We start from the raw sequence: 17,887 nt of genomic DNA on the forward strand, positions 1-17,887 counted from the left end.
TAAAAAATAAGATTCTAATTGCTTGGCTAACTTTATGCCTTCCCCTCTGCTTTTTAGTGTAAAATTTGGAAGTTTAGAATTTTCATCTGTGCTATTACATCTGAATTGATTTGGTTTTACCTCCAATGCCATTTCCACCAAATCCGCTATGCCAGCCTCTCCTTCCACCAGTAATTCTTGAATGTCTTCAGTAATCAATCTTTTTTTAATTTTTTTAGGAGCATTGGCAACTAAGGCCATGTTGCTCTGTGTATACCGTCTATAAATTGTGTGTGTCCTGAGGTTGATTTTCTGTTCTGCTGGACGAAAAATCCGAGTTTCCAGGAGAAAAAAATCATGCTACCCTCGCCTGACTAAATCAGCCACATTGTGAAAAAGATCCATAAAAATTCTTCCCTTCATTGATGGGATTCGAACTCAGGTCTTTTCCAGCCGATGTCGGGAGGAGGGTGATTCTATCAACTGTGCTACCCACGAGGGCTTCAGTAGTCATATCATCAAAACCTTCCCCTCCTACCGACGTAGCAAGTTCTACTATTGCACCGATTCTGTTTTCTGCCCGTTTGATCATATTTCTTGAATGAACTGACTCTGGTCATACATTTTTTCACCCGCATTTAACGTTGATGGTTTTACTTCTTTCAGTGATAAAGCTATGATTCTGATACAGTCCACAACTGAGAAATGTTTCCATGCCTCCATTACTTCAATAGATTCAGAATCAATTTTTTTGCAAAATCCACTGTAACAATTTTCTGATGTAATGAGTTTTAAAGGTGAATATAATGCCTTGATCTAATGGCTGAATGAAAGAAGTTGTATTAACCCAGTACAACTGTGGCGGTAGGAACATATTTTCAATGTTTGGATGACTTAAATCTTTTGGATGGTCTGGTGTGCTATCCAATAGTAATAAAACTTTGAAATCTAGATTTTTCCACAAGTTCAATAGCACAGAATGTAACATGGGAATTTCCCAACAAAATAAAATACAGAGATTTCTCAATAATTTTTTTTTGACTAGAGAGTCAACAGCGGGGATTCAAAAAGAGTGGAAACGTTGAAAAATTACATCCAACATAACAGGCAGCAGAGTTTTCCCCCACACAAAAGCTCAAAAATATCCTGTTATGAGAGGGTTACCGAAATTCTCTAACCGTGTTAGAGCAAATCCATGTTATATAAGTACCGTGTTGTGCAAAGATTGCCACAATTTATCAATCGTGTTAGAGCAAAACCGTATTGTAGAAGTACCGTGTTAGAGCAAAACCGTATTGTAGAAGTACCGTGTTATACACAGGTTGTCTGTATACATATATTATACAAGGCTTATTATATTATATTATACAAGGCTTATTAATTGAATTCTGGCATATACAGGTATACGCAAAGGTATTTGCTATTCACCTAAAATAATCCAGAGGTATACTGAGACCCTCAACTACAGCCCTGAGTATGTCCATATCTTGCTTAAGGCTGCAAAATGACTAGCCCTGTTTACACATGCCTTTTGGACAGAGGTTTAATTTTTTTTAGAATAATGGACAAAGGCACACACTATTAGCAACACCTCCCTCAAAATAGCAGCACACTTCAGCAAATAATCCACAAAGTCATTTATGCTACTATCTTTAGCACATTTGTTGCAGCAGTTTGCACTTCGTCAATATCTTTGAAATAACCTTTCAGCAATTGTTTTTCCCTCAGAAATAGAGGAAAACTGTTATTTAAAGATTTGGTAAAATCTGGCATGGTCTGATGAGGCTTATTTCAATTCAACGGCTATGCTAACCGCAGAACTGTTATATATAGACTTAAAAAAATCTCCCACTTTATTTAGGAAAGAAAATGCAACATGACAGCAGGAGTATGCCATTATAAGAGATGTAATTCACTTATATTTGCAAAAATTTGGTGAAAGGCTAATTCAATGAATTGTTGAATTAGCAAAGAAATACTAGCTGTCACGATGTTCTGGTCCAACAGAGAACATTTTTCTCAGGTTAAACCTCCAGCAGGCATATTTTAGTATTCCAACTAAAAATAAAAATTTTAAAATTAAGATATCTATTAGATTTATGTCAGCATAAATTTTAGTATCGTATTCATAGTCTTCAGTTTCAATATATAACCTTCAGTTTCAATCTGCATCTCCAATTATATCTAAAAAATTCTTTATGGTTCTGTGTTTGTGTTCAAAATGTACCATGCATTCACTCCTGAGTTGATTTTTCACAGAACTTTGCTCCTAGCTTTTATTTCTCTTGCTCTGTATCACTGTTCATTAGATACAAGATAGCAGGGGTGGGCCATCCTGAGGGTGCAAGGGTTGCACTGCACCTGGGCACCAATGTTCATGGGGCACCTGAAAACCTGAAACTTGCATACACATATGAAAAAATTTTAAAGGGGCACCAAATTTCAATTGGTACCCAGGCACCACATACCCTAGGAATGCCCCTGCAAGATAGTCAGAAAATAATTATTTTTTGGATGCAAGATTGCTGTTACTAAAGATATTTGTTCTTGTAATCTAATGTAGTGAAAGAATAAAAAATAAAGCACACCAATTCAAACTAAAAGGAGCCTTCGATAAGTTATCTACCTTGACTATAAATATACTTGATATAAAAAAAACTGTAGTTTTATCGAACTCTCATAAATGTCTATCTTATTTTGTATAGATCTAACTCAATAAAGTGAAGTATGTAGAACAGAAGAGATCTAAAGTAGCCAACACAAATGAAAACATGGATGCCACAAAACTGGAGAATGAAGCCATCAAATTGTTTACAAAAGAAGGGAATAGAAAAAAAGTTATTCATAAATGCATGAAAGTTGTATATGGTGATAATGCCCTTCTGAATACCAGATAAAATTTTGGTCTTTGGGAAGTTTAAATGGAATCAAGAATCCACAGATGACCCCTACTTGGGACAACCAACAGAAGTTACAATTCTGGAAATGTGCCAAAATATTGAAAACCTGGTTATGTAGGTCAGACATATTAAAGCATCTATGATTGTCAGAGAATGCAACATTTCTGAGGGGTTGGTATCGACCATGCCCACAAACACTTGGCATGTCAAAGGCCAGTTCTCACTGAGTGTGAGTATTCTTACCACATCAGAAAAAGTGCAGAGCTTAAATTTGTGAGGAAAATTTACATACACATGATGCAGATCTACGAGGGTTTCATTTAAGAATTGTAACTGGTGATGAAACACAGATTCATCACTGGGATCTATTATAAAAATAGGAACCTATGCAATGGAAGCCATTTTTTTGGAATATAGAATTCCTTTGACAAACTACATACTAAGAAAACAATCAATAACTGGAGATGCCTGTGCTGGAGTAATCAAAAATTTTGGGGGTATAAAAAGAAAGGAGAAAAGAGAAAATGACAAGGTGTCATGCTTCATAGAATTATTCCTGTATCCAAATCCCATAAAGTAACTGCTGTTCTGGGAGTGGGTAGATTTCTAGAATTAAACCATCCAGTCCAGACCTAGTACCCCCCCCCCCCCAAAAAAACCAGTGATTATTTCCTCTTCATAAATCTGAAGAAACATTTACATGGGCATCAATTTTCAAGTAATGGTTATCTGAAGGAAGCTTGTTCGAAGGCCAGAACAAAGACTTCTTTTTTTCAGGTAATTGCTCTTTGATTCCAAAATTAAATAAACCTTTATTGAATGTACCATAGTCATAAATAACAAAGTAGAAGGTACAATAAATGTCCATCAGGTCAGGAAGTCGGGGATTCTAGAAGATAAATATTGAGGAAAAATTTCAGATAATTAGGCCATGTTTCTTTATTACCAGAGTAGATATATTTTTTTTTTTGAGTGAAGTTTTTTTTTTTGAATTTTGAATTTTGAATTTGAATTTTTTTTTTTTTTAAGTGATCCTCATTATCAGGCCTTTTATTTCAAAAGAACTGAAGGGTGAGAAAAATACACCAACATGCCTGATAGGGGATTAATGGTGCACATCCAAGTTGATCATCCTCCGTAACTTGCTTCAGAGTTTTGCTATCTAAATGACACTAAATAAGTATCAAAACTGTATCTTACTTTGAAACTGTATCTTACTTTGAAACTGTATCTTACTTTTAAGTAAGATACAGTTTTGATACTTATTTAGTGTCATTTAGATAGCAAAACAACTACAATACATTTAATTTTATTGTAAAATCCTGAGCCTTACAACTACAATACATTTAATTTTATTGTAAAACCATATGTGGTATAACTTATCTGGCTTTCTTTTCAACGTTATTCTGCATCTGTCAATTATGTATTATATTATAAAGGTCATTTAAAACAGTGCTACTCAAAGTGTGGTCAGCAATTAATTTCCAATTCATCGTGGATGCTAACCAGTCTGCAACAATTCGTCCATTACTGGTCCGTGAGGATTTGTATGTTACAAAAGTATTGGTCTGTGACTGATTGGAAATAAAAGAAACTGGTCCTCCACCAAAAATAGTTTGAGAAGCACTAATTTAAAATATAATTTTTTTTTTTTTATATTCAGATACTCAACATACTATTTAATCTTGATATTTAATGAAAATTATTTATTTACCTGTGCATGGCATTGATTTTGGATCTTTTGAGGCTCTATAATAGTTTTCATCACACTGACATTCAATTGCTCCTTTGTATGGCCCAGTACTATGAGGCGGACAGGGGGAACAAGCCTCATCACTAATTGTGGATTTATAAGTTCCCAATGGACACACTAAAAATTGAAAGAAAATAAATATACAATTTAAAGAAAAAACTACTTAGGTAATTATGGCTTATGTTGCATAATTATTACTTTTTTTTTTATAATTTAATGATAAATTTATTTTGCAAAATTAAGGATAAATTTTTCAGAATTAACAGACTTGGCTTTTTATTATCATATTTTAATATTTAATTTTTATATTATGATGAATATATAATGAAGCTTATATATTCTTTAATGTGTTCTGAATAAAGAATATATAAACAGTTACAAAATTGAATACAGTATATGCAAATCTTTAAAAAATTGTCTTCCACAATTAAAATGTGGCTGACTGCTATTGAAAAACTGAAAAATAAGTAATAAATTTTAAAAGGCAACTTTTTAATATACCTAAAATGAAAATAGCAATACATGGCAGTGCCAAAAAGAAGATGCCCTTTTTTGGCACTGTCATGTATTGCTATTTTGGCTTATTTACAAATTATAAACATTTAGAACTTTGTTATAAATGTTTCTAATTTATAAATTAGAAACATTTATAACAAATATATATTAGTAATTCTAAATAATACTAATATATATTAGTAATTCCACATACTGGTACAGTATGTGGAATTACTAATAACACCTTAATTTTCCAATTATTTTGTAGAACATGCCAATTAATCTAAATTCTCATATTAAAAAACATTAACAACCAGGGGCAGACTGGCCATAAGACTTAATGGGGATATCCCAGTGGGCCAGAGGCCAGTGTGATTTTGGCCATAAAGAATATGGCCATAAACACTAGTATGACGCTGCTACAAGTTTTCCCGGGTAAGAATTTTTGACTCAGTGTGCCTTTGTTAACAACAAATGATCTGCATAGCTGAAGTGTTGTTAAACATTTCCAAGTTCACAGTGCTATACCTACATGAAAATAGCAATACATAGCAGTGATGAAAAGAGGATGCACTAAGCTTTATAAAATTTCAATAAAATTCATAACATAATGAATATTTGTATGTCTAGCTAGTCAGGAGAGCAAGTATTATTTGCATGCATCAATAATTATACCCATAAGATTATTCACAAAACCCAATGTTGCATGTTCTGCTTCATTATCTATCAACAGAACAATTTTCCTATCCTATTACTCTCTCCCCTCCCCACCAGTATGAAAGCAAGAACTGCATTTGCTGTTACTCTCCTCCCACAGTACTCAAAGGTTGAATTTGTCCTTCTTGACAAAAGGGCTTTTTCATTAATTCAGCAAATATCTCTCTGTATAACACGTGTGATCTGGACTAAGACCCTATAGTTCAATTATTCCAGATTCTGTCAAATTATACAAAACTAAATGTGTGTTCTATAACCTCAAATGACAAAACTGTGAATTCTGTATATAATTAATTGATCAAAAACAGATCAACCCCAAATGTCAGGGTAACTTTTTTTTTTCAGATATAACCTTTGTCTCAGCAGCAGCAGATTTAAGAATAAATTGGGCACATAGCTGCTTACAACCTCAGAACTTTGTGTTTCATCCCTACTCCCAAAATATCTATATCTAATCTAAGGCAATGATTCTTAACCTTGTGGGCCACAAAATTATTGCAAGGAGTCTGCATCTCCATGTGCACATCAAGCATTGACATTTTTATCTTTATTTAGTTCAATAAAATATGGCAGCATAAATTAATAAAATACTGCCATCATGTAGGGTTCATGAAATTTTTTATGTTAAAAAGGGGGTGCCCTCATACTTGAAAATGTTAGAACCACTAATCTAAGGCAAGAACTAACAATCTTAAAACCAAGGTGTTTTGCTTGAAATTTGTGTCAATATTAATTAATTCATTAAAAAATACACTTTTTTTTTTGTATAATTAGGTGTATTCCAAGATGTATTTTTATACCATATTGAGGCTCCAAAAAAAAATATTCATACTTGGTGGTCTTGAACATGCTAAATAAACAACTGCCTCATTCCAAACTTTTAGATGATGTATCCCACCCCTCTTTTTTCTCCTGTTTCCAATGTTATCAATTATATACAAGGCTGCTGTGTCAGGAAAACAACAAGAAAAATCTCAAGAGAAACCCTGACCTCCGGGGACTGTTAAGTCCTTGGTGAATTTACACAAAAATACCTTTTTTTTTTTCCCCTTTACAATGGTCTTTTTTTTCTCCACCCTAAAATAATTTAGCACAAACTTTCAATAAATATGACTACAATAAATACATGCAATAAAAAGCTGATACAGTATGCTCATTTGATAAAATTATTAATTTTAAAAGTTTCTTTTCCTCTGATTTGTTCTATATGTCCCCAAGTTGAAAAACCTTGGTAATAATAAATAACAATTTCCATATAAGGTCTAACTATTTTCCTATAAGTGGATTCAAACAACTAATTTACTCTTGTTATTTGATTTAGGACCAAACACAACTAAATGAATAATTTGTTTCTTTAAAAAAATATATAAAAAAAATAATAATAAATGCTTAGGGAAAACATCACTTTGCATGAAAACCATTGCAGAGGAGAAAGATGGGACTTCTTTTATAACAAAGAGGGGTCCTCATTTGCATACTCCTGCCCTTGATATGGAGTCGAGACAAGGCATTTCTGTAATTTTCTTAATTTTTGTGCCGATACTATCACTGTTCCCTGATATCACAAACTACAAGCAAAACTCTGATTAATTTTTCGTTTGAACAAAGATGTTATATTTCTCGTTAAGCCTACAAATACTTTTATGTTTTATTGTTTAAAATATCGAATTTAAATACTTTTGCTCATCAACTAATTTTAACTGCAATTGAATGGTAGCTTGTGTAAAATAAGTGACAGCACTTTTAAATTCTCGGACAAATTTGCAGCTTGCAAAGAGACTGCTAGATTGCTTCGCTGAAACATGATTACTTTTTGTAGCCCAATTTATACAAGCGTAGAACTGGTTTAGCGAGTTGGTTATCCGCGTGTCCACGACCGGATCTTGACCACCAGTATTAGGTGCGCCTTAAGCATTATACGAATAAAAAAAAAAAAAAAGAAATTCGAGTCAACCCCTATTCGATAGGGTGCAGCAACTATCTCGAAGTGCACCCTAGCGGCAGGGTGAATTACGACAGACAGCGACGGAGGAGGTCGGGGGATCCTTAAAACTGACGAGTTGTCTCATTTATTACAAAGAGATCTACGCGAAACGAATGTCGTAAAGTAGACGTATTTTCGTAATCAAATGAGGAACCATCGGCAATTATTTACCTCCCACAGTTGATTTGTGTGCCATTACTCGGGGACACGAAGATTAAAAGATGTATGGATCTTTAGAAGGAAAAAAAATAAAGAAATAAAATAAAAGTTGAGAGAGAGTGCGAGTGAGACAGGCTACATGCCGGTATGTAAACATACCAGAATTTAATTTAAGTTAGTATCATAAAAAAGGAGGGGGGTCAGAAGTTCTCATTTAAAGGCACTGAGAATCTATTTAAATCTATTGCAAAAATAAATTTTAAATTTAATTTTTTTAAAAATGGTTTACAAATACCAAAAATTAAAAATCACGATTAATGCAACCCTCTGGTACTTGTATTTAATTTAAGTTAGTATCGTAAAAAAGGAGGGTATGAAGTTCTCATTTAAATAGATTCACTGAGAATCTATTTAAATCTATTGCAAAAATGAAGTAAATATTAAATTTAATTTTAAAAAAAAATAGTTTACAAATATCCAAAATTAAAAATCGCAATTAATGCAACCCTGTGGTATTTGTATTTAATTTAAGTTAGTATCGTAAAAAAGGAGGGGGAGGAAGTTCTCATTTAGAGGCACTGAGAATCTATTTAAATCTATTGCAAAAATAAAGTAAATTTAATTTTTTTAAACAGTTTACAAATAAAAAAAATTTTAATAGTTTAAAAATACCAAAAATAAATTTTTAAAATCATAATTAATGCAATCCTGTGGCGCTTGTATCCACTTTAACAGCCATAAAAATTCAAAATAACAAGTTTTGCATTAGTTTTTTAAAATATTGTTTTGATTGATTGCAAAAAGCACTGGTAATATAAAAGTTTATTATATTACTAAAAGAACAGATGTATACAGATTTTTTTTAATCTGTTAAATTCTTGATCTGGTGTTTCTGCAAAGTTTATGTCTAATCACTTGTTCAACGCACAGCTCCACTGTTTGACTATAACCATGTTGTAACCAATCTCCTGGAAGGTTAATGCTTACAATTTTCTTCAATCATTAAGAACCCCTGATTTTGGACATTTCGCCATTACGAACACGCGTGCATACAAGTTCACAAAGAGAATCCAATCATATTCCTTCATGAATGTCATCTGCGTGTGGCGAACCCAATCAAGGCTACGTTACATGGAATGCTACGGAAGGTGTTGCAACATCACTTCCCTTACAGCCAGACGATCCCCCCCCCCATGCAATGTCTTTCATTCTTAAAAAAAAAAAAAGTCATTGAAAGGATGCTGAAATGCAGAAAGCTGCTAGTGGTTGATTTTCTTAGTAGCGGGGTTAAAAAAACACCAAGGAATCTGCACTTGATGAAACAACGTGATGCAATGACTGTGCGAATCGTCGGCTTCGACATCACAGCAAATGCCCTCAAATGAGTTTCTACTGAACTTATCTTACCTTATACAAAGTTATCTTATATTATACATTTCAGAGTTATCCTTTCTAAATCGAACTGAATTTGCGCACGTAGATTCAAATACCAAATACAAATCATTATGACAGGCAGTCCGCCCAAATGTGATATCCCAATTGTAGAGGCAGTTCCCGGAGGCCGGAGAAGTATCTCAAAGAGCTATAAAAGATCCACCAAGGGTCACAACGCCAGAATATTATTGGCATTTTTCTCTAACTTCCAGACGATAGGTCAAAATAATAACACCGCAACTTTGTTCAGCTTGCAATCATTTCAGGAATATCCCCAGCCAAGCTGTATCCCATAGACTAGTGAACAGACAGAGAACGTCAATATCAAGATTACCCATCATTTGTGTTCCTCTCACCTCAATATTGAGAATAGCTCATTTCAACTGGTATTGCAAACATATCAGTTGGACTCTCAAGGGTGATTTTCATGGATGAATCTACATTCGGACAGCAGTTCAATTCTCCACATATCCTCATCTGGTAAAAGAAAAAGGGGAAAGACTCGAAGTAAACCCATAAACATCAGAGAAAAACTCCATTACAGAGGATGTGGTCTAAGTTGGCATAATGTGCAATGCATTCATAGAGATAAATATCTTTGGGAAAGAAGAACGTGACTACTGTGAGGTATAAGGACAAAGTCTCTAATCCCCTCCCCTCCATATATCGTAACTGGTGATGGACTTACTCCGGAATGAGAATATTTCCCGGATGGAGTGGTCAATAAAGTCCCCAATCTTGAATCTCCTGACCATATATAGAATGCTCTGGGCACACAAAATTTGAGTTCTAAACCCTCCGTTCTTTATCCCATCGGAGGCCCTTGGGCACTCGGAACCTTTGAAGGGACCCTCTTTTTTGTAATTAAGATAATAATTAATAATAACAGATATTAAAACTCATGTGTATATATACAAAGTATGATAAAGCATGATCTTTTAAGTGCATAAGATATCCGAGCGATTTCATCCATATTACACAGAATAGGCGTGCCTCGGTCGGATAACTACCTGGAACCCGGGCGCCTCCGTAGCCAGTGCCTCCGTAGCCAGGTGGGAAGGAGCGGCAGTGTGTAGCACACGCTTCTTGATTAGACCGGGGTTCGAGCCCGTCACCACCAAATACGGAGGATGCGGAAAGGTCATTCAGGGAATGACCACCGCATATCCCGGAGCAATATGACCTTAGTTGCTAATGCTCCTAAAAATCAAATAACAAACAAACAAACCTGGAATCCAGTGGCGGTCCCAGACTAAGGGGTTGGACAGGTACATACATTTGTATAAACATAATTTCTTATTATGATCTTTGTAAACATTTAAATAAAATGATTATTTTCAAGCTAAGTAGCCCCTTAAAATACTACCCTTCGAACAATCTCTAAATTATCTAGCCAGCTTAAATCGTCAACTGCAATATTTGGAATCCTTGTACAATTTGGAGCCCATGCGGAAAGGTAGCCTAATCCTCCCCCAGAACCTTACATGAGTTACAAAGTGCGTTTTAAAAGAATAGGCTTCAATATTAGCAAACCTTTTGAACACTATTATTAACAGCAAGAGAGCTCACTGTAATTCTAAACATGAACTACTTGCCATATTTTAGAAATAACATACTTTGCCCATAAATTCACACACGGTACTGTTACGTTATAACCCAGGGGCTCACATCTGGTGAGTATGGGCTTGGCACACCCAGGGTCCTGAGCTGGATATCATCATTCTTCTCTTTCTTGGTGATTTCCTTCTACTGCTCTCTCTCTCTCTCTCTCTCTCTCTCTCAAGGTAACTCAGAAATTGTTTTGTTTTTTGGCTGGTGCAGCATAAGCCTCAGGCTTCCTTGCACCTTACGGCTAATAATAATAATAACAGTCTACTTCCATATTAAATTTCACTAATTTATTCAATTATTTTGACCTGGAAGCAGCGAAAGGGATAGCGTGGTTATTTACACGCAGAGCGGAATTTGTCTGAGTTCAGTTACCGTCGTTGGCACTGAAATTGGAGGGTCGTAAGCCAAGGCAACCCAAGTCATCAGGCTTCGGTGTATTGCGTCTGTTATAGCTTGTGTTCCTCGGTCTGTTTGCCCGTTTGCTGGACGGAAAACCCGAGTTTCCAAAAGATAAATCCATGCAACACTCGCACAAGATCGACTAACTGAGCCATGGCAGGATTAGTCAGTGTAAGAAAATTGGGTAACCCCCCCCCCCCCACCGTGAAAACTGAGGGGGAAGGGTTTGCCCATCATCAAGTAAATCGATCATCACAGAATACACAAGACGTGCTAACAAAATATTTTCGGTTATTGCACAATGAGTACAACGTGACCCGAGTGAACGAGATTAGAGTACCCATCATAGTTTTTTTTTTTTTTAAATCTTAACATACTTTAATTTTTAAAATTTGATGTTTATTTTTAATTTCCTTCATTTTGAGATTAAAAAAGAAAGAAAATAAGTGTGTGCACTAAATTATACGACAGACTTAAGGAAGACGACACACAAAGGACATGATTTTCATATGCTATCGGTAATCCTCTTTTTCATCAAAATTATGTTATGACAAGACCAGCATTTAACAAGCTAAAGAAAAAAAAAAAACTGTTTTATCTAAAAAAAAAAAAACTTTGTCTGAAGGTAGAATCCCAATTATCCCTTCCCAGTTAGAATAGCCTGCTGTTGAACGAGCGACGTTCCCATCACATTTTCTAGCATTTCCATGCCGTGCATGGGACCTACATAGATGATATCATCACACAAATCGTAACCGATATCAAAAACAACATGTCTTTTAAAGATCCCCCAAGAAATCCTTTATCCTCGCAAACGTTATAGTTTACAATTCACTAAACAGGTCTCCATCATTGGAATCAAAAATATCGATAAGCGCTAGTGACCTGATCTTTCTAACTAAACTTGCATATCGTAGCCTATATATTGATGCTTTACAAGGCATGTTTAACTTCTGTCTGCAAGACAGTTGATTCCTGTGGTGAAGCACTGGCCCCAGACGACGAAAATGTTCCCTGAAATCTAACACATGAATTATGTAAAATTCAAACATATTTTTCTGGGGGTGATGTTTTTCCTACTCGGGTCGGCTCAGCACCCATATTACACAGAATAGGCGTGCCTCGGTCGGATAACTACCTGGAACCCAGTGGCCGTCCCAGATACGAGGTAAAATGACTATAGCCTCCCCTTACGATCAAACCGACGCGGATTTTTTTACTAGTGCATAGTGATTAAAGCTTAATGACACTCGTAACACTGATTTAGTCTCCCTCTCCCCTATAAAATCCTGATACCCCAGAAAACTGTGACCAGTCTGCAACTTCGTTTCTGAAATATCTGAAAAGATATACGCTACGTTATCAAAGTATTTGGACACCATAGAATAATCGCACTATATGTAAATTGCCGATTAAAATGATGTAGCGAACATTACAGAAACACATGGAGTGTAAACTGAATTGCAGAATACACCTCGTTCAATTTCAATGACATGTGTAGGGGCAGCTTGGAGAGTTGGCGTCCGACGGATTTAGGAGGCTTTGAAGCTCCCACAGATCATTATATGGAACATTATAAGAAGTCAAAGATGTAAAGAAATGAGACAGTTGAATCGCGAAGAGGTCGACCTCGCATATTAACAAAAAAAAAAAAAAATCAAAATCCCATGGTGCCAAACAAAATCGAACTACAGCTGCAGCAAAATAACTTAGGAAATCCAGATGTATACATGAGAGACTATCAGAATGATTACTGTACGTATTGGGACGGTTTTCATGACGAAGTTGTGGAGTACAAACCTATGATCATAAAAATCAATGCCCAGAGACCAGCTACAATGGAGTTATGCTGACAGAAACTTAAAATTGGAGGAATGGAAATGCATTCTTTGGACGGATAAATCGCGCTATACGCAGTTTCAATCTGATGGAAGAATCCGGGCCTGGGGACAGCCAGTGAAACGCTTCCATATGGACTACATCACATCATGCCAACTACGGACTACAACGGTGGAAGTGATGATGTGGGCAAAGGGCCACAGTTCGGCAAGACATTGCTCCCTGTGGGAGCAATGTCTTGCCGAACTTGTGATCATGAAGTTCAATGCGTGATAACCTTTGAGAGGAACTGGAATGATGTGTGCCAAATTGACCATGGAGGTCGCCTTCGCAAGCTGCGTTAAAAGATTTCCTACCTGAGGATCAGCAGATTCCATTGAAACTTACTAAGAATTTGTAGAAAGTTTTTCAAGTAGGCTATCTGCTAAACTAAAGGCCAAAGGTTAATTATATGATCATATCTTGGTTTCCCAATGCTTTTGTTAACACATTTTACATCTAGATGGACTAAATTGTCTTTTTCAATATTAAAAGTTTCATTTACTCTAATAAAGTTTTACATTATTTCCCAACAATCCCTTCAAAATGTTGTTGGGCAAAAATTTCTTGAAGCAACGTTGTCTTTTCTGGTTTGCTCTGATTTATCCCACGACACTTAAATCACATACTACTCTACTTAGTGAAGTTAACACATACCTCAGTAAACAAGAACTAGAGTTCAACTCCGGTGACACGCATACATCACTTTCTTCTAAAGAAATCAAGACACCTTGTCATCTGCCTAAATACTGGCAACACACCTAACCGACAAGCAAACTAAATCAAAGATCTTAAGATCATAGTGGACAGTAAACTAACATTTCCATCACACATCCATTATATTTGTGTCAAGACCCTTCATGCAATCTAGATAAGAAAACAACAATACTTCAAATCCATAATCCTAAAATACTAACCTCATTCATCTCCAAGACAATATATATTCTAACTTGTCCTGCTGGAAGGTCAAGTTACGTTGCATCTAACAAAAATACTGAAATATATTGTTTCAAATGGATTCACGTATTGGATTAATCACAAAAAAGGCTTTCTTTTGACTACGGCGAAGTCTCAGCTCCTCACTAATCTAGCCTCCCACTAGTCCGACGCTTCTCAACCTTCTGGCTACCCCTTTTTAACAAAAATCGAAGACTAGTCTCCCCCCCCCCCCCACACACACCTACTGGTTATAACAAGCTTGGTTCTTTGTGTTTTTAATTTATTATGGTACGTCGCGAACCATAATAAATTAAAAACACCGGTTGAGAACCACTGCATTAGTCAACAAAATTGACCAGGCTCACATTAACTACCTAGTCAAAGTGATCCGAGAATTTATTGATACAGTCTGTATTTCAGACACATTCAGCTGGCAAATTCGAAAGAGCGATTACTCTACCAGAGCGATTTTCAAGGGTATTTTTTTTTTTTTTCTCACTGTGATGGACAGGTACCAGACCTTAATATGAAGTATCCATACATAAAAATATAATATTTAATGGCGCACATTAATATATTAATATTATAAAATAAATATGATACATTTTAGAAAAATTATAAAAAACCCAGCAGTTGGTGTAAATTTTGGAGCTGATCTCTCTCTCTCTCTCTCTCTCTCTCTCTCTCTCTCTCTCTCTCTCTCTGGTCAAAGCATTTAAGTTACCATTCATCTCAATGGATGGTATGTGAGACAGTATACGCAAAATATGAGAAAATGTTTCATACATAAATTGTTACCTCTTATTTGAGTTTGTATTTTTATTAACTGAGAAATTATTTTCACAAATCTACGTGCTTTCAAAAAAGGGAACATAGTTGTAAAGTTGAAAACTGAAAATCACACACTTAAGTAAGTTGCTAAAGATAGAACTGGGGTATATGTTTATCAAAATCTTCGGAACAAGTCTCAAAATTCAAAATAAGTGTATATAATTAATAAGTACACGCCAAGCATACTTATTATACAGTATTTTTCTTATTGTACTATATTTTTCTTCCACATCTGCTCGTTTTGTTTCATTTGTCACGATTCTTATTATTAAAGCTCTCTGTCAAACCTTTGCAGTCTGTCTAGATGTAATAAAGGATTCTGTATTCTCAATGACATGGAATCAAATTACAGTTTTTCTCTCACTTAAACTATTTTATAAAAAGAAACCATGCATCGCGATGCATATTAGACTTTTCTCTGTTGTAAGCTTATTTATACTTGTGTTAAGATAACCTTCAAAAGGAAAGGTAGGGATAACTTAAGAAAACAAATATGCAATGATTAATTAAGCCTTCCGAGAAGTATACTTTCATAAGTGAAGTGCTTTTGTTTCAAACTTACACCGAAACTTGATGTTTATATTAACAAAGTTGAGCACTAGCATAAGAACTACATTATCCATCACCTTATAAAGCATATCTTTCAAGGGTTTGGTGCAATAAAGGATACGAAAACACAAGAACAAGGTCTCTGGTAAACTACTAAATTCTAGACCACGTGCGACAATAATTTTTCAGGGCTGAAAGGAGTGGGGGCTGGATTTCGAAGTGACTATAGGCCGGAAAGCTTCGTGAGAAAAATTTTGCACTTTGAAAGTTGTTATTAGTGGCCAACAAAATGAAATAATTAACAATCTGCTCACTTAGCCTAGTTCAAACTAATCACTAAGGTACATACGTTATTTTGTTTCTTTTTAACGAAGTGTCAACAATCACTAACTTCTTTCTTGGACAGGAAGCAGCTTAGAAACTGATGAAAGGAAGGATTATTACTATTGAGCATCGCCGAAGGCTGCATTAAATTTCTCCGCGGGCCTTATCCGGCCCGCAAATACATACTAGTTATAACCGGGCTTATGGAATGGGCTTCGTGAAGGATAGAATGAATTAGAAACAAACAGAAGGTGAAAATGGCTGGCCATAAAAATGTAAGTTAGGAGTGGGTCTTAAATGACCAAAAATAAATAAATGTTGGCTCTCCACTTTCAACACATAATGGAGTACTTACTTAGTGTTGGAAGTGTTGTTTGCCATTTTTGTATGCAGCTAATACTGTTTTGTTTATAGCTCGAAAATGGAGCAACGCAAGTCCTTATTTATGGAAAAAAAATTTTTTAAACATTAATACGTTCGAAGAAATCTTGGAATAGTTCTTATAATAACGGAAATTCGTGTAAAGAGTACTTTAAAAGAATACAAACTGAATATTATAACAACAACAAAAAAAAAGCTTTGGGGGATTGGTGAGACATCCGTTGTTGTAGACGGATCCTGCCTTAATGCAATAATCGTTTCCTAGAAAAAAAAAGATGCGTTTCTGGATGATGTTACTCTTCATTTACCTTTATCGTTCGTTCTCTTTTCACTTCATATTCAAAAGAGAGTGTTCTCCCATTCAAAAGAAGCAAATCATAAATATAAAGAAAACATCAAAATAAATAAGTAAAAACTTATGAACGTGGAACATAACAGGCGTGATAATGGTTTATTAAATCGGGTTTTCAGTCTATTGAGTTTTATAACTTGTATTTTTCGCCTACAAGTTACATTTGTTTTTATGGCTAAGAGAACACAGCAATGAGATCTTCCTCCACATTCCATTTCTTCCCTTTGCCTCCCGGGAAAGAACGTAAAGAAAAATCAATAAAGTTAGCTCGCTCTCTCTCTCGGAGTTTGTTTTTACTGATAGACTAGTACTAAAGCCCGTCCTACGTCCCTGACTCCTCACGAATGGTGTCTAGGATAACGACAAAATTATCTATAAATGTATCCACCTCTCACTTCCCCACATTTTCAATAGTTCACTTGTGAATAAATCATTGCTATATATGATTGTAGTTTAGCTATAACAAATACTGAAACACCCACACACTGTAATGTACTAAGTTCGTTCACCATCTATCAGAAACTGGAGGATGTAGAATTTTCACATACATACAAACATGCACAATATCTAATGTTCGTCCATAATTTACAATACTGGCAACTAAGGATGAACATAAGGCCAGCATTATTAAAGAAGATCGCATATGCGAAGGGCGATCTCTGAATCAGTGAGTAAGAGCGAATTTTCTTCGCAGGTGGCATGCAATATTTGAAATAATACTGCAATTGGTAGTAGTGACACTAGGGACAGAGCACTGAACATTCTGCGTTGTTCAAGCACCATGAAAGAAGACTTTCAGCAACGATGGACGAAGTATTAGCGAAAATGCTGTTGCAAATGTATCTTGAAACATTGCATTCAAAAATGCAAAAAAAAAAAACACTTGTCAGATTATGAATATCATTTTCTTTGATACAAAAGATTATAACTGGAAAGCGTCACCTAGTGGAACTACTCTCAATGCTCATTCATTACGTGGAATTCCTTGAAAAAGTTTCAGGAACACAGGAAAATGCGTTCACATTTTTCACATTTTCCACTGTCAATACATTTTTACGACAGCACAACATTTCTGCCCTACCTCGATCTCTGTCTGAAAATCAACACGTGATTTCAGGCCGTTTACCCTTCTGAAAGCCAGGCTTCGGTGAAGGGAATTTAAACCAGACGTGGAGTTGATCAACGCTTCGTAGGCGGCATTG

General features: G+C 35.3%; 1 protein-coding gene across 1 annotated transcript in view; it reads right to left on the reverse strand.

Annotated features, from left to right (window-relative positions):
- LOC150085339 (ephrin type-A receptor 4-like) overlaps positions 1 to 17,887 on the reverse strand; it is a 212,235-nt gene that overhangs the window by 56,439 nt on the left and 137,909 nt on the right. The window contains exon 4 of the mRNA XM_090374533.1: positions 4,594 to 4,749. Coding sequence (XP_090230659.1) covers positions 4,594 to 4,749 — 156 coding nt within the window. The remainder of the gene's footprint in view (positions 1 to 4,593; positions 4,750 to 17,887) is intronic.

Source organism: Mastigoproctus giganteus, chromosome 5 (genome assembly GCF_048544385.1).
Source record: "Mastigoproctus giganteus isolate SK-2022 chromosome 5, ASM4854438v1, whole genome shotgun sequence".
In the NCBI taxonomy this organism is placed as follows: domain Eukaryota; kingdom Metazoa; phylum Arthropoda; class Arachnida; order Uropygi; family Thelyphonidae; genus Mastigoproctus; species Mastigoproctus giganteus.